Source organism: Xyrauchen texanus, chromosome 7 (genome assembly GCF_025860055.1).
Source record: "Xyrauchen texanus isolate HMW12.3.18 chromosome 7, RBS_HiC_50CHRs, whole genome shotgun sequence".
Classification (NCBI taxonomy): Eukaryota; Metazoa; Chordata; class Actinopteri; order Cypriniformes; family Catostomidae; genus Xyrauchen; species Xyrauchen texanus.
In genome coordinates, this window is record NC_068282.1 from 25899455 (window position 1) to 25918262 (window position 18808).

Consider the following 18808-nt stretch of genomic DNA (forward strand, 5'->3'; position numbering starts at 1 on the left):
CAAATGACAATCGCAGCTTAGCACCTTTTCGACATGAAGGCAGCTAAAGTATTCTTCACGAATCAGAGGATAACATCATATATTTGATGTACACCAATATGGTGACAACTAGAAGACTGGTCTAATTTGTAACCAACTTGGGGAAAACATGTTTTCCTTTGTGTTCTAATCAACAACCTCATTAAGTTTTACTGGGGGTACTGAAGTGAGGAAGCCATTACTCAGATGTTTGACGTCCCAAGCTGCAGCCTGCCACCTGCTGATTTCATGCAGCTGAGTGTAAGGAAGTCAGCTAACTGCCTTTCCCTTATCACACCACTGTAAGGGTGGGGGAGAAACCTCAAGAAAAACACAGATTCTTGGAAGAACGCATTTTAGATCCCTCACCATCCCCGTCCCCGGCCTATCAGAGGGCTGCATGCACAGCCCAACACAGACCACAGGAATAGAAAACACCCTTCACTGTTTGTAGGGTGTATGTACATTTCGCTTTGTTATACCTATATAACACACCCCTCTCTGCAACTTTTCCCCTTTTTTACTCATCACTCTGTCCTGCGTGGCTTGCCATAACTGTACTGCTACAAATGGAAATGGCTATTTACCCATGTTTGTAGTGCATGTGTTTTGATTCCCTCTTTAACAGGTGTAAATGTGGAGGGTAAACAAGCGTGCCATGCACACAACGTCTGTTCAATACCACATGTCTGCTCCCCCAAGGCATTTAGCAGCAGTGAAAAACACAAAACCATTAATAGTCTCACAATCTGTAGCATAATGTCCATGTTCACATGTAACTAAACCAATATTGCTGTCCCAACACACCACTGTTTTCTACTCACATTAAAGTGACTGCTAATCCTTTTAGGTGGCTTGCATATTCTTAATAATTGAATCTATCTATAAGATAAAAAGCTCAAGCTTTTTTTTTCCTCAGAAAGAGGAAGGAAAGGTCCAAGGCCAGCTAAACAACACAGACTCCAGTCAGTACATTCGAGACCTGAAAGACCAGATAGCCGATCTCAAACATGAGGTAAGGTCCATGTGTTTATGCAAGACAGTATTTTTCAGTATTACTTCAAAGCATTGTATTCAACTCTATTCTTATTTATGTTCTAATGCAGTAGCTCAATGTATTAAGGCATCTTTAAAGATGCACTAAGTCATTTGTGCTCAACCTTTTTGACTCTAAGGCCCCCATTGTCCAAGGCAATATTTGAAGGCCCCCACCCAGAGACTATGAGTGTCAGTAGATTAATCACGATAAATAATCGTGATTAATGTCATGATCAAAAACGTTTCAGCTACTATCAGTCTATATGTTGTAGGCCTAATTTTGTACATCAACATTTTTAGCTGTTTTTAATATTTTAATATATTATTTTTTTTAACCAATTTCTTTTAGTGTCAGTCGATTACACTTTTTAATCATTATTAATTGCATATTTGTTTGTAGTTAATCGTGATTAATTGCAGATTTTGGAAGTGCCAACATTTGACTATATATACTCCTTTTCCTGACAAAATGCATTTATTTCCATATTAGGAAAGAAAACAAAATAAGATGTAACAATATAATGATTTATTAACATTTCGTAAACAAAGCCTTCCACAATATAAAGTTAGAAATGTGCTAAAATATCACCAATTCAAGTAATATTAAACATTTCCCAAAGTCCGATTAGGAGTTTGACTAATTGAAAGAACTAGTCTCCCCATAGGCTGCATTTTAATTGCGAAGGGCACTAAATCTCTTAAACTCCCATCCTCCTCAATATTAATCTAGACTGTGGCTGTCCTCTTTCCTACCGCAGTCGTGAAGCCGCGTTCATTATTTGCGTAAAGGGTGCCATTAAAAATGTCTAATTTTACATTTTTGTGATAGTTGACTTGATGTGCTAAAATTTAAATTCATCTTACATTGGCTGAAAAATACTTGATTTATATCACAAGTCCCATCTGAGCTTATTTTGTATATCAAATCATGTTAAGAGTTACTTTCTCCATTATTTTATTACTGACATGGAAGCGCTGTTACACAACAGTTGTGTTGTGAAGTATGCGTTAGTGTAATGACTCCGGGCGGACACATCGCAAAGGTTCTGCCCTTCAAACAAGTGTTTATGCTGTATTAACGGTAAATGTGTTAAGAATGACTTGTAAAAATTATTTTGTTTAATAATTTGATATACTTTTTTAATTAATCGCATGCTTTGACTCATTTATTGTGAGAGCTCTAATTTTTATATAATTTTACATCATCCCGCGGACCCCCTTGGAAGTTTGCTGAGGCCTACCAGTGAGCCGCAGCCCCCTGGTTAAGAACCACTGCATTATGTAATCGCTGGGTCTTATTCATCTTCTTAACTAAATATGACCGTTGTATTGGACTATAAGCTGACACCTATTTGCTTGGATGCAATATCTTGCAAATGTTTTTTTTGTGACGATGCGTGTTTGTCACCCATGATTACTTTATTCTTCTACCAGAAATATCTGATAATAGAGGTTTTACTGAAATCAAGTGAGTAGTATTCAGCTTGTCATGTGATCTGGGCGACCAATCTTATGTGGAACAAAAAAGGCTTTTCTAGGCCGATGATATGACTGGCTTCATTTTAAGCACATTTGTCAAAAGCATTATTTTATTTCATTAGGCATACAATTTTATTGAAGTGGAAAAATATCTTGGTGCACCTTTTACAACATTAAGATGTTGGCAATCATCTTACGTATTTTGCACTCGCACTAAAGGAATTTTTTATCTTTGTATCAAAGTCACCTTGGCGTCTTTTGTTTTACCCACCCATGAGGTGCTCCTTTTCCTGCCTGATGTATGTTTTTGTTCTTTACTATTTGTTGTGTGGTTGGCTTCTTATTTTTCACAAGCTTTGTGAGCACTTTTAACTGATTTGTTAGTTTATTTCACAGGCTTTTTTAACGTGTTAACTACGCCCTGCACAAAGCCTCTTCCTGCATTCAGTTTGCCCGCACACACCCCTGTCGCACTCTTTAGCACTATATCAATCCCCTTGCAGGTTGTGTCATAACCACCCAAAAAAAATCAGTATTGTTGACCATATTTTTTAAAGGAATAGTAATGTTTTTTTATATAGTTTTTTATATAGAAAAATAATGTCATTCCAAACCCATATAAACCTTTTTTTCATAAGAACAGAAAAGGAGAACATTTGTAGAATTTCCTGACCCCTCTTTCCATTACAATGGCAGTGGATAGTGACTATGCTTTCAAACTGAAAAAAGAATGCAAATGTATTATAAAAGTTATCCATGAGACTTGTTCATCATATTCCAAGTCTTCTGAAGACATACGGTAGGTTATGTTAGGCAGCTGGACCTATGTTGGAAGATCAGCCTCATCAAATTTGCTCAGGTCACCATTCGGTATAGCAATAACAATATTGTACCTCTACAGTCAGAGGATATGGCAAACAATGGAAACAGTAGAACAGACAAATCTAAAAAATTCAAAATATAAAATAATAATAATAACTGGTGTTACATCTGGTTGATCTAGATTGAAGTCCCCATAGCCTTCTCTATTAGGCCATTGGGGCAAAGATGTCCTTTGGAAGGGTGAGACTTGTTCTTGTGCTTTGAAAATGTTCTGAACAGACTGTCCACCATCCAAACTTTAGGGCTTTCCTGTGTTAATCAAAAAAAGGTTTGTACCAGACAGTGATGCTGCGGATAAGTGCGTTCTCAACAACGCAACTGTAGATGCTAGCGAATATTTGGTTGCTCATATTAAGTCTCTTCAGGGAGTGAAAGCATTGCAGAAACATTTTCACTAATGAAGAGATGTTCAGTCTAATGAGATACATGAGGATTTTTAAGGTGTTAAATATTGTCACCTCTATGTAATTGATATGCAGAGGAACATTTTCCATGCAGGATAAAGTGCCTTCACTTCAATTCAAGATGTGACACCTTTTCTCTGAGAACACAGCCCTGCAGGGCAGTGATGTTCAGCGTCCCAGATCAAGAAGTACAGTCATTAATTCACAACCATGTATGCCATCAGGGATTAAGTGATTTGCATGGATTGGCCCTCAGTAGTGGGTTACCTCTTGTGGGCTCCAGTGTCAACTCTTCTCTCTCTCTCTCTCTCTCTCTGTGTGTGTGTGTGTGTGTGTGTGTGTGTGTGTGTGTGTGTGTGTGTGTGTGTGTGTGTGTGTGTGTGTGTGTGTGTGTGTGTGTGTGTTTTGTGGCTGATGTGGTGTTTGTACAGAGTGGTTATCTGAGTTACTGTAGTCTTTCTGTCTGCTCGACTCAGTCTGGCCGTTCTCCGTTGACCTCCGTTGTTATTTGTTTTTTTACGCCATTCTGAGTAAACTCGGGAGAATGCTTTGCATGAAAATCCCAGGAGATCAGCAGTTACAGAAATACAGCCCGTCTGGCACCAACAATCATGTAACACTCCAAATCACTGAGATCACATTTTCCCCCCATTCTGATGGTTGATGTGGACATTAACTGACACTCCTGACCAGTATATGCATGATTTTATGCATTGCACTGCTGCCACACGTTTAGCTAAATAGAAAATTGCTTGAATAAGTAGGTGTACAGGTGTTCCTAGTAAAGTGCTCAGTGAGTGTAGTTGTTTCACATTCAGAAATAATCCCAAAAATAAGAATGAAAATGTATAGTATATTGAGCAAAATTACAGTAAAAAGGAAATGGAATTGTCTTTATTAGGCAATCTATTAGCCACCTTTGCATCCCAGTTCATAATTGGCAGTTGTAAGAAATTTAAAGTTTTGCATTTGAAAACTTGCTTACAAAATAATGTCATGTCCAAAAGTATGACCTGGGAGAGACAATACTTATATATAGTTTTTCTCCTTTGATTACAGTGTCATTGATACATTTATAAGAAGTGAAATGTGAGAACTTTTTTATTCTCCCTGGTTTCTCTCGCTGATAGCTTAGCTACAATTGCATTATCTATTTCTGTTATTGTCTGACTTCACAGACATCGTATTTGTATGATTTCAGTCTGATTGAAGTGTTTACATGACATTTTAAAAAGACAAAATATTGTTTGTCCAACTGAAATCAAAGTTTTTAAAAGTGCATGTAAATATACGTGTCACTGAAACATTTATCCTTCATTTGTTGGATACATAAAGATCTTATCTGAAAATTATGAAACAGAAAACCGAAAGCATTTAATTGATTTACACAGATGGGGGGATGTAGTCTGATTCTCACCTTCTCCCAAATACTGCCAACAATAGGCTCGTGGTTTGTGGTCAAACAACTTTCCACTAAATCGTTCATTCTAGACCATCTCAAACCCTATCAACAGAGTGCAGCCATACAGCTTTACCTTTTAAAACCTGCCAGGTTCCTCTTCATGCACAATCATGCTGTAGCATGAATCCTGTCTGTAGCCACAAACCCTTTACGAACAAGACTGATTTAAATGTTTGTGGTTGTGGAGTTAGAGAGTGGGCCGATTGAATAATGGTACAGTTAAGTTAACATTCTTTTTTTGTTTGTTTCCTTGGATTATGGAATGTTATGAGGACATTTATTTTTAAATGTAATTATTAAGTAATTTAAATGTTTTTGATCAGTCCCTAGTCACCTTAAGAATTATCTTGGGACTGAATGAATCTAATGATTTTTACTAGAGATTTGTTAAATGAAGTTGTAGTAACATTCTAAAGTTTTGCTTCAAAGATCACCCACGCTTAAGTTTCAAAGAGTTGTCATAACCTTAAAACAAAAGAACGGATGTGTCATATCTGGTTGCTATTTAAATCACGTAGTTGCTAAACTGCGAGAGGTTTCTAATCAGCCACATTTGCACCAAGCAAAACCATGCTTGAGCTAATCTCTCAACATCACAGTCATGACTGACTTGTGGCCTCATTGCCATTTTGGTGCTGGCTTCTGGCTTGTTTGCTTTTTTTCTTTCTGTTGCCTCTACAACCCCCACATCACCCATCTTATGTGTGCACTGCATTTCCATCCCAATCAAACACTTGTGTTTTCATTTAATAACTGTTGGCTTTTTTTGTAATTCAAATAAATCATGATGGATAATGATTGTGGTTATACTCAAAAACCCATACATACGTTTCTCCCCACATGTCTGTCTTTATGAGGCAGAATGTTTCAGGTAAGTGTGTATGCATCTCATCAACTGTTAATTATACCTCAGTGCAGGTTTCTCAGTTTAAAACCACATTTCACACAAATACTTACTTGTTTTTTTTTCCTTGAGCATGGACTTTTATTGCAATTTGATGGACTTGGAAAATTTAATATCTAAAATTTTCTTATCTAAAAATCCTGCTGACTTATTGCTTGCTTACCATTTTCCTTATAGTTTGTTTTGTTTGTGTAAAATTTACATTTTAGAGATTAGCAGGTCTTCATTTTTTGTTGTTCAGCCGCATTATCCCACTGTACATGCATGTTTAAATTTGTAGTGTGTTTCAAAGTATGTCTATATGTGTGTGATTTGCAACTTTTACCCTTCCTATCATCATTGTGAGGAATGTTTTCTAGTATTAGGTTTATTTAATATATTGTATTTGTACTCCTACAAATGTGTGGTTCTAAAACACATTTACTTACGATTGCATATACTCTGAAATGTACTATGTTGACTTATTGACATCATCTAAAACTGAAATCATTTCACGTATAAGCACCTTTAGCCAAGGATTAAACCTCATATTCAGGATTGGGGGGGACCAAATATAATAATTTAATAATCAACCATGGAAGAATCCCAGATCAGTAGACCATTATTATGAATAGTGTGTGGACATGTCCCCCTCAATGTCTATGGTGGTTACGGCTACTCCGGGTTTAATTCAGGTTAAGCTCAATCGACAGCATTTGTAGCATAATGTTGATTACCACAAAAATTATTCATCCATCCTTTTCTATGAAAAAAGCTCAAATATGGGTTACAGTGAAGCATTTACAATGGAAGTGAATGGGGCCATTTTTTGGAAGGTTTAAAGGCAGAAATGTGAAGCTTATAATTTTATAAAAGCACTTATATTTAGTCTTCTGTTAAAACTCACTTTTAACAGAAGAAATTAACTTCCATTCCAAGTCCTTACTGTACCAAAGATTTTTGCTTTTTTTTTTTTTAAGAAAAGGAGGGACAAGTCAAAATACATTTTTGTGGTAATCAATATTATGCCACAAATGCTGTCGATTGAGCTTAACTTGTTTTGAGTTTAGGGGTAGGGTAAACTGATCTAAAATATCCAAACTGGTCTCATAGAATCACGTTACTATTCTACATTTTTGCAACAAAAAAAAAAAAAAAAACGTTTTACGTGGCTGTTGTATGTATCTTTCAGTTTCCTGGTTAAATACACTTTAGAGGCACTACAACAATGATTTTTATTCACTTTTGCACCAATCACGAGAAAATGTACATTTACTTTTCGCCCTCTACTTTAAACGAGCACAGAAATCAAAACGCTTTTATTATAGCGCATGACTTGTAAGGCGATAATGTTTTAACATCTGCTTATTCAAATGCAGTCAAGTTGCATGGTAGCTCAACTGAGAGTGTTGCATTTGCGATGTAAAGGAGCATGGTACGAGTCCTGAAGAGTATGCAAGTTCATACGTGTGTCAAAGCATCTTAAAAGAACCACAAATTTAAGTGGTCGCTTCAGTAATTGCATTTTTTCAGTTAAGTTTAGGGACATCAGTTTAAAACACTGCGATTTAAAACTCGATAGAACATTAACTTTAAAAATCTAATTTTATGTTTCAGCATCTATCCAAATGTAAAAATATGTGCATGTAAATGTTACAAACGAATACCTTTGTATAATGATGAGATTTTTTCTGAATTTGTTTTGTCTCTGCTTATAGGTCCGATGTTTAAGAGGGCAAAAGTGCATACCCGGCCAACCCAATTTTGATGGGATTCATATTGTAAATCATTATAGAGCGGATAATGAATCCTACCAGTCCTCTGATGATGATGGAGTGAAGCTGTCACCCCATCTGACTAGTCATCAGGTTAGAGGCCGGATCACACTACATCCAAACCTTGAGGATTCAGAAAGTGAGGGTGATGATGAAGGAGATGCCCTACGACTGACTTTGCCCTCAAATGTCAGCTGTAAGACAACTACAGTGTGATCATCTGCATTGGTCATACAGACCAGCATCTAAAGCCTGAGAGGGAGAGCATGTCTGTAAGCTCATCCTTAAAACCTCATGTTAGAGGGTACATTTAAAACTGCCAACATAGCATTGAGCATGGTATTCGAGTGGGAGAACTTGAAAAGCCTTCGCTCATCTTTACAAATGGATTTTGCAGTCATATCTCATAAGGTCATGGTTTACATCTGCATTTGTTTTGTTTTTGCCAAAATGTATCAGATGACCAGACTCAGTAAGAGGCTTAATGTGCCTCTCTAGACTCTTTGAGACGCTAGTAATAAAGATCGTCATAAAGTGGCAGGAGATCCACAGACCTTAAAGGATGGTGTTTCTGATACCCCATGATTTTTTTCACATTATGAGAAGTGACTTCATATAGTGTAGTGTTTTATGTATTATAATACAATTTCCTTGTCATAGCTTTTATTTTTTTAATCATCAATTGTTTAACACCATGAGAAACCAGTCAGTGCATTTGCTGGTGTTCATAACTTTGAGGGAACACTGTCATCTCATTAAAGGAATATTCAGGGTTCCATACAAGTTAAGCTCAATGCACAGCATTTGTGGCATAACGCTGATAACCACAAAAATGTAATTTACTTTCCCCTTCCTTTCTTTAAAAACAATTACAAAACTGGGTTATAGTGAGGCACTTTGAATGGAAGTGAATGGCGGCCAACCGATAAACGTTTGAATACTGACTGTTCAAATGTATAGCCACAAGATGTAAACAATATGTGTGTTAAATGTTCTGCACTTATATAGTGCTTTTATTTTATTTTTTTACCTTAGAGGTTACCAACGCGCTTTACACTGTGTCCCAATCACCCATCCACCAATGGCAGCAGAGCTGCCATGCAAGGTGCTAGCCTGCCATTGGGAACAACTTGGGGTTCAGTGTCTTGCACAAGGACACTTCTGCATGTGGAGTCATGTGGGCCGGGAATCGAACCACCAGCCCTGCAATTGGAAGCTGACCCGCTCTACCACCTGAGCCACAGCTGCCCCATAACATGATTTTAGTGTTATGAAATTGCTAACTAAGATTTTCTGTGTACAACTTCAGTGCGATGACAATGTAATGCTGTAAACCCTAAAACAACTGTAAAAACAATGATTTAAACTACTTTACAGTGCAAATAATACGTTTTAACAAAATAATTAATTTAAGTGCTTTTATAAAATGATAGGCTTCACATTTCTGCCTTTTAAACCCTCCAAATAATTGGCTCCATTAATTGCCATTGCACTTTAAGTGCCTCACTATAACCTCAATTTATTTTTAGAAAATCAACATTATGCCATAAATGCTGTCGATTGAGCTTAACTTTGATTGAACCTGCAATATTCCTTTAAATTGACATTAAACTTTCCTATATCAATTCAGCAGTGTCATATCAAAATTCATCAACTGCATAGCTTTTTCTACTGGCATGAATTATTCAATTGGGTTTTTGAATGTACATTATGCAGTGTCTTTAAAGGATCCAACATCTTTGTAAATATGTACATGTTTTGACTTTTTCATATCCATTATTACTTGAAAATATGTATTCAGTTGATGTCATCATGTCTAAATTGTAATGTATTGTACAGTTTAGTTGAGAGGGATGTACTCCTGATTTTGGGAGGTCTTTGCAGGCAACAAAATTCCTTCGCACACTGCTCTTCATTAATTATTTTATGCACTGTAGGTTTGATGTTGTCGGTTTTCCATTTCAGAGGATGGAGTTTTGTTTTCACACAGTTGTTTTTGGTGCCTGGAAAGCTCTATGAATGTTTTGTTGATTTATACGATTTTTGAGCATGTTATGATTTATGAATTCTTGCAAACTGGTCGAACACAGAGAGAGAGGCTATCTTAATGTAACACATCTGATCAGTACCCTATTTTTATTTCTCTGGCCTTTCTCATGCTAGGCACTATATGCCATTACAGGCAATGAAAATACAAGTCAAATTGCTGTCCCACCTTTTCTTTATACATCGGTATTCGAAACAACTTATTAAATAGCTTCAGAATTGGTTTGCATTTTTGCACAAACAACATGCATAAGACTTCACAGCAAAGAAAAATACTACTTTCCCCTCAGTTTATGGCAATAGCTTGATTTAATTTAGCTTTACTTTGTATTGTTTGTTGTTTTCGTCCAGTAAGTTTTAGGATGTGTGTCCTGATGATGCATTTGAAGATGTGACTGGAAGGCAAAGTCATCTTTGAAGAAAAAGAATGAAGTATGAATTTAATATCAGTGTCACAGAAGTCTGCTGTTTATGATGTTCAGCTTGTCTGGAGATGACTATAGCGCCTGAGAGCAAGCCTTAAAAACTACCCTGATGGATATAAAGTTGGTACACTATTTGCCCACCTTTTAAAAAGGTCAGTCCACCTACAAAATAAAGACTTTGTGAATTGAACGAACGTCTGTTTGCAAAGAACAAAACACTAATGTTATGTAAACAAGGAATAAACATTATATAATGTACAGTCAAATCTTTGGAAACTGGTTCTGGAGTGTTTTACATTGAATTCCAGTGGAAACTGGATGTTCCTGTGGGCATTAAGGAGGCTTTACAGACAGTTGACCATGCTGAGATGTGTGTCTTGAAAATGACATGTTGATTTAAATCGCAATAAAAATATCATTTTATACTGTACGTGTACTACTTACATGCATTGTTCGTCCTACTTCATGCAACAAAATGAATCAAATTAACACGTAATGTCACTGTTAAACACTGGATTGTTTCATTAATCTAAACTTTTATAGGCATGTGCTGAAAACCCTAATAAGTTGACTGTTAATTTGATTGAGTAAACACATTCACTCAATTGAGTATTGGTGTCTACCAAACTTATGTAATTAAGTTCAGTTAACTTGGTGTTCATATAGAATTACTTTTACTATTTAGGTTAAGCTAACAAGATGCAAGTAGACTTTTATAATGCACATACACAGAGAATTAGACAACAGGGTTCAACTAATGGTGACATCACACAAAACAACATCAATAATAAGAGCTAAAACCTCTATAAATACTTAATTCCAACTATTTAAATGCCCTCATAACTTCCAATTGACCAGTTTATAATGTAAGTTCAATTAACTTAAATATTTGAGTTATGAGCCCAAAACCTGACATTTCCAGTAATACTTACTTCAGATGAATTGATATTTCCAGTAATAGCCTATCAACTTTAGGGTTTACAGTGCCCTACTGTCCTTAATTACTGAAAGTTCTTAAAGACGTTTTAACTTAAATGATCTAATGAAACATTGATAAACTATATAATTAGGAACCTATTTAATCGTTTCATTTTTCAATGTGCTTTGGGCGATCATTCTTTTCTTATAGCAACATTTTTAAAATATGTGTTTAGATGTGTAACGCTCTCCTACATGACTAATGCAACGGATACAATAAACAGCTGTTGAAGACACAGCCCTCCTCGCATCACAACATTAAGATGTTTCGCAAATAACGTTCTTCAGGAAGCCTTTTTTTCTTTCTTTCTTTTTTTTTTTTTTTTGGCTGCTCATACGCTTAAAACCCCATGAGATGTGCAGTGCACTCTTGGGCTCAAAATAAAACCGCGCGACTGTTTCAAAACAGACTGAATCATATTACAAAGAACTGCGTGATCAGGTAAGCTGAGCATTTAGCTACTGTCTGCAAATTAACTTTAAAATCAATGAAATTGAGAATGATTCATGTTGACTTAAATCAGAGTTTTACTTTGCGCAAATCACAGTTCGCTCGTCTCAAGTCACGCATAAAGTTTCATTATATCTAGCCTACTCAGTGAAAGAATGTAGGCTACACTACATAAAACTCACTGACTAGCCTACTCAGTGGTTTGTTTCGAAATATTCATGTAAAATATTAATGATTTTATGTCAACCCGCCAAATCGTAGGAGGCATTTCATTGATGAAATGTAATTAAACATATAAAACCAATAAATAGCCTCTTAATGAATATTAGAAAAGGTGTAAAGAGCACATTGTTTTTGGCATAACGTTTCCATTTTGGTTGCTCAGTCTCTATAACTGAACTGTAAAATATGAATGGGGTTTATTAATAATAATACAAACGAATGGCTATTTGGCAAATAATAATAATAATAAACAATGGCTAATTCTTGTATTGAAAATGACAACGGGAGCTAAACGAAGGTCAAGACTTTTATTGTCGCTTTTATTTTCGTTTGCATTTATTTTGTTGATTTTTGAGTTACACCTTGTTATATCGTTTCTGGAGCAATATAGAAGTATCCCACTTTGTGTTTTACTGAGATAGGCTAACTATTCCGTTAAGTAGCCTATTTTTCCACCGGTAGGCTATTACAGTGTTGATAATTAAGAATTAATTAATAAACGGAAATGTCAACACTTAAGCATTACAAAATAGTAACGAGTAGGCTATATGTGACTCTTCTTCAAAGAAATAGGCTATATAGCCTAGCACAATTTGATTCTCGTGATGGAGGACATAGTAAATGTCCGCCAAGATTGCGTAGTGTACTTGCATCGGTGTGCTATCTAACGAAGCCCGGATGTCTTGAGGTGGCACGTCTAATCAATGGGTGGCACATTGCGCTTTGATTAGCCTACTTCATGGCTGACCAGTGCTGATTCTTCTGAGGATCCTGTACTGTACCGGTGGCCGCGGCCCGCGACAACTGTCAAAAATTCAAACTAGTCTCAATGACTAAACAGGTCTTAAGTAGGCCCTAATAGGCATAGCCTATCTATTTTACAGTTAAACACACGGTAACTTACATTACGATTATATTAACTGACGATTCTTTTTTTTTCATAACAGACTGCGACAATCTTTTGAGGAGTAAAACGTTTAATTTAAGTGGCGGCTGTCACTAGTCAAAGGCAGGTGATGCGTGTCCCTGTTATGTCCACGACAGATCACCGGCGTCCATTCTGAACAAGGCAGCTCTGTTCACTGAGCGACCGCGAAACTCGAGAACACCGTGACCCCGCTGGCGTGTGGACAGCTTTATTTCATGAATTTAAAATTTTTGTTTGGAAGCTTTATTTTATTTCCGTTTATTTTGCAGCTTTAGGCTACATGACGTCTCACAATATCAATTTGCTAATGCACATTCATTAGCTTACATTCAGACGCAGCCTACTGGCCTATGTTGCGGTCTCATTTAGGCTACTAGACATATAGGCTATATATAGAGATTTATTAAAAAGAATATATTACAGTTAAATATGCAGTCTTTATAGTGAACGAGAAAGCACACTATTACACAAACGCGGATTTCCCACTAAGCATCTCCCCCTTTTTTAACACTAGTCCTTCATACACGAAACCTTGTGATGCACAGCCTCGGTTGCCGTGTCTCCGCGTTTCCTCTTCCCCTGCAGCTAGGGATTGAGTAACACTTTGATGAAGCAGTGTATCACTTATCCTGATAGCCACGGTCCCCCCGGACCTGTCTGTCCTCTCAGAGGGGCGGACCAATCACAGGCCCAAGGCTGGGTATAGGCTAGTTGTCCCTTTAAAGCACCTGGCTTCATAACACCTGGCAGACGAGAGAAGTGCTCTACGCATGCTCTCACTCTGCCTTATCGCCTTCAGACGCGCTGTTCCTCAAATCTTTTCAGAGATAAAAACAGCCACTGCATCCGTGGATCAGACAGATTGCCTGATCATCACTAATGTTTGAGGACGTAGGAAGAAGGAACCTGTGGATACACAATGCCTCGGTCTTTCTTGGTGAAAAGCAAAAAAGCACACAGCTACCACCAGCCACGGTCTTTGGAGGATGACAACAACAGACTTGATACTATTTTAGCTCATATATGTGCAGGTATGTGAAAATGACAATATTTGTGTGAATAGAAAATCAAAAATCAAAATGCCTTGCAACTGCTAAAAAAAATTATGTCTTAAAAAAAATTGTTATTCAAAAGCAAATTACATTTGTTCATTTTTACACGTTTAATTGTACCTTTACGATTTTAATTTTTTTTATTTGTACCTTTACCTTTTCAGCGGTTGATTTATAAATGATAACACAATAAGCACATTTCTTATTTTTTATTTTAATGTTACCTGACAACCCGTTTTTAAAGTGTAAAAAATTATCTTTAAAACCATTGTTTTGCCCAGAATAATAGATTATTAAAAAAAAAAAAAAAAAAAAAAAAACAGAATTAGTTAAATATTTAATTATTTATATCTGGAAGTGGAGGCAAATAGCGAGCGTTTTGCGAGGGGAAATTAATTTGACAAATTTGCTCATGCATATGAACTCATGACAGAAAGCAAAACTTCAGATGAGCCGGAGTGCTGTACGGATGCCTTGACAAGCGACACGACTGGTGCTTGTTCACCGGATTCTCACCTGGTGGACCCCGCTGATCTTTCCTCCAAGTCTCCGCTCAGCTGCAGAGGAAGCTTGAGCGACCGCTCCTCGGGTTACGACGACTTTTGGCGACCTCCATCACCATCAGCATCACCGGGTACGAGTGCACTTCATTTGTAATATTTATTGTAGACATAGCCTATCTTTTAGTCATTTTTTCAATGTTTTTAATTGTTTTGTGACCTCGAATGAATTTCGTAAACTCTTTACATAAATATTGTCTTTGTGAAGGGTTTATAAAAGGGTCCATTAACCCTTAAAAAGGGTAAGCATTTAAACGTATCTTTGAAAATGAATTAATTGCTATTTTTCAACACATTAGAGCCCACATATTTCATGTGTTTTCTAAAATATGGCTTTTATTTTAATTGATCAATTTCTCTGCACATGATGAAATTATTTATTTTTCACATATCCCAGTTAAGCTAAGGTCAGAGTGCAGGGTCAGCCATGATATGGCACCCCTGGAGCAGATAGGTTCAAGGGCCCAACAGTGGTGTCTTGATGGTGTTGGGGCTTGAACCCCTGACCTTCTGATCAGTAACCCAGAGCCTTAACCGCTGAGCCACCACTGCCCTTACATTTTCAATTTTATAGCTTGTAGAAACCATGAAAATAACATGGAAAAGATAGGAGCATTTACCTCATGTTTTGATATGCTTAGATAAAGATTGTGAATGATGCCAGACTTTATATGCAAAGTTGCATGTCCTCAGTATTTGCAGGCACCCCCTTTTCAATATTTTTCACTCAAATTTGACTGACTCACTTATTGCTCTTAAATGTTTGTATCCCCCAGGATACAAAAACCTATAGGGTTAAAGACAAATGAGTCATTTACAAATGCATTATAAATCATTGACATGTGGTTATAAGACCTTGAATAAAAATGTAGACTTTTATCCAATGCTTGCCATGTAAATGTGGCTTAATGTAAAGTGGACACTTTTGAAGAATTTATTAAGGTGTTGCAAGCATTAGACACCTATAGTAGGCTATATAAATTCAGTATGGTTTAATGGTCATCAGGCTTTATTATGGTATATGATAAAGGTCGATGCCGTGAAGACCTGAAAAGTGTTTTTGCAGAGGACTTAGGTAATTAGGACTAGATATGTTGGGACCACTCAGAGTGGCACCATTCTTATGACATCAAGGTGACAAGGAAAGTGACAACACAAGTTAGTCAAGACATTACAGTAATTAAAATAAACACAAAATGGACTGTGGCAAAATAACATAATCCCTAATTTTAATCTCACTATATTAATCTATTTTTGCTTCATTGTGACATAAAACATAAATCATGTTTATGATTAATGTAAGTATTAACCTAATATAAGTAATAATATAATATTTATTAAGCATTTGCAACATGTTATAATATTTACTATTTGGCAAATATTGGATGAAAGTTGTTAACTGCACATCAATGATTTTAATCCATCTCAGAATTACATATTTGTTATTAATGAACCCCTTTATAAACTCTTAACACAGGGAAAATTAATGTTAAGTTTTTCCTATATATTTCTTCAGGAGAGTCTGAAAAATCCTTTTCACCTTCCATCGAAGAAACACAGCGTTTCACTGTCCCCCTCAGGCCTTACGTGTGGAGCAGGTACTCAGGATGTGAAATCGGACATCTGGTTCAGCACACCCTGAACCATCACCAGTCCCTGGATCTGGAGCGGCCTTCTCCGCCAACCTATTACAATAACCGCCTGGTCGAGCCCTCACTTTTCACTGAACGAGGATCTGGAGAGGGTATTTACAGCGGTTATGGCTCCACTGCCACACTGTTCAAGCATGCAACTGCCTCTGGACTTTATGATGACAGGAGCCCACTGGGAAAAGGAGCCGAGGTGAAGGCCATCTCTAATGTGATGTGTCGTAGTCTCCTGCTAAATGGTGCCTACAAATGTATAAAATGCAGCAAGGTAATGTAATATAACTAGCATAAATACTGTAGGTTGCTTGGATTTTTCAAAATAACATTAATTAGGATTTTATTAGTTAAACGTTGTCTTGTCTGCTCCACAGGTGTTTTCTACACCACATGGCTTGGAAGTTCACGTCCGGAGGTCTCATAGTGGAACAAGACCTTTTGCTTGTGACATCTGTGGGAAAACTTTCGGCCATGTGGTCAGTCTGGAGCAACACAGAGCTGTTCACTCACAGGTATAATGTGATTGAATTTAGTTGTTATTTTTAAGGAAACCATTCACTGTGTGTAAATATGCTGATTGAAACCCAATTAATATGATGAATACAAATGTATCAATTAGTAATAGTAAAAACACATCTTCCTTCCATAGGAAAGAAGCTTTGATTGTAAAATCTGTGGGAAAAGTTTTAAAAGATCATCCACTCTGTCCACTCATCTTCTTATACACTCCGATACACGACCCTACCCATGTCAGTTCTGCGGAAAAAGGTTTCATCAGAAATCAGATATGAAGAAACACACATTCATCCACACAGGTAAACATCGGTCAAATCACTGATTAGAGTGCATGATGACGTGTTACACAGTACCATTTTTTTCATTTTCAGTTTTCTTTAGTCAGATGTGTGGAGGACTGCAAAAAACATTTAGTTGGATGCATCTTAAAAGTTGATATATATATGTATATATATTTTGTCTCACAGGGGAGAAGCCACACAAATGTCAAGTGTGTGGGAAAGCTTTCAGTCAGAGTTCCAATCTGATAACACACAGTCGAAAACACACTGGATTCAAACCATTTGGATGTGACCTCTGTGACAAAGGCTTCCAGCGCAAGGTCGATTTAAGAAGACACAAGGAAACACAACACGGACTGAAGTGAGGAAACATGACTTTATGGACCCATGCCTTTACCAAACACTATTAAACAACCCATTGGAACATTCATAGGCTTTTTCATTTTAACAGGCTACAAATCCTATTAACATTCAACTTTAAATCAGTGTTTGAAAGTAGGTGACTAATACTTTACATTAGTTGAAGAGGGCTGTTTATGCTTTGTGTGAGTTGCCTACGAGTCAGCAGAAGGCCAGCAGGTCTGGCAGCTTTCATGAAGATGTTGTACAGCCTATCACAGGATATCTCGACCCAAATCAATAGCTGCAGAATCTTGCCAGGCATCGTGTCTGAACCCTAAATATTATCACCAAAATATTCAGGGAAGAAATATAAGCGCCGCGAGAAAGGACACTGTAGGCTATCATCTAGAATATCAGCTGAAGGTGAGAAAAATAATCGCATCTCGAAAGAATGTCACTTTGCTTTTTTTTTTTTGTTTTTTTTTTTTGTTGCTTTCAACACTCCAAAGGGAATGGTGGCAAAACAAGCACTACAATAGACTGCGTGATTTCTCTAATAAAGGATTGTTTGTGTGCTATAGATTTAATGATATGGCAACTTGTCGGGCCTTTTCAATTCATTACCTTTTTTTTTTTTTTGAGAATAACGAAACAGAGATATATATAACATTCTACATTTTAAATAGATAAATGTTTCTTTTATATTACACTATTTATTCAAATAAAAAAAAAAATCAAGGAAAAATATGTATCTTGTGTAAAATTCTTTTTTGTGTGTATTACTCAAAGTTTCCATATTGTTCATACAGTTTTTCCAAAAATTCACACTGCACAATATCTCTGAACGTGGTGCGCACCTCGAATAGACTAAATCACAAATCTACATCACTTGTTTTGAAGCTGCACTTTCATCTCAGGCATACAGACTATTTCAAGTCTTAATAAAAGTATTTCATTAATCACATTTTTTTTTCTCCCATTACCTTAAAATATTTATTCTGAAAAACTACCCACACAAAAAAGTGGGAAAATCCAAATGTGTTTCGTTATTAAGACATTTTATCTCACGTTATTCAGTTAGGCTGTCCTAAGTTTGATCACCTAAACGCATAATTAACCTTATAAATTGTGTAAATGTAAATGTTTGTGAACAAGCTAAGGTTAAGCGAAGGTAAAAATAGTTAATAGTATTTAATTATTGCATTGAAGAACAAAAAAAATACAGAAAAAATGCCACAAATTGTAGTTTGATTTTTCTCAGCGGTGAAAAGACCAAACAAAATGTCAGATGTACACTTTTACCTTCCTTAAGCATAAAACTTCAGCATTAAAGAAATGGCCTTTAGCCTATGTCTTTAATGACGACAAAAAAAAAAAAAGGAGTCGTAGTGTTATATGCTCATTCACTGAATTTAATAGG

General features: G+C 36.5%; 2 protein-coding genes across 6 annotated transcripts in view; both read left to right on the forward strand.

Annotated features, from left to right (window-relative positions):
* Positions 1-10820, forward strand: part of evi5b (ecotropic viral integration site 5b) — an 85422-nt gene extending 74602 nt beyond the window's left edge. For all 5 annotated transcript variants that reach the window (XM_052129978.1, XM_052129979.1, XM_052129977.1 and 2 more), the window contains 2 exons: positions 938-1033; positions 7885-10820. In XM_052129978.1, the coding sequence (XP_051985938.1) occupies positions 938-1033; positions 7885-8157 (369 nt within the window). In that variant the 3' untranslated portion in view covers positions 8158-10820. The remainder of the gene's footprint in view (positions 1-937; positions 1034-7884) is intronic.
* A 926-nt stretch (positions 10821-11746) lies between these two features.
* On the forward strand, positions 11747-18122 carry LOC127646393 (zinc finger protein Gfi-1-like). The gene is made up of 7 exons (XM_052129983.1): positions 11747-11832; positions 13817-14022; positions 14477-14677; positions 16120-16520; positions 16624-16761; positions 16899-17064; positions 17233-18122. Exons 2-7 carry the CDS (start codon positions 13911-13913, stop codon positions 17409-17411), a joined length of 1197 nt encoding a protein of 398 aa, XP_051985943.1. The 5' UTR covers positions 11747-11832; positions 13817-13910; the 3' UTR covers positions 17412-18122.
* Positions 18123-18808: the final 686 nt, after the last annotated feature.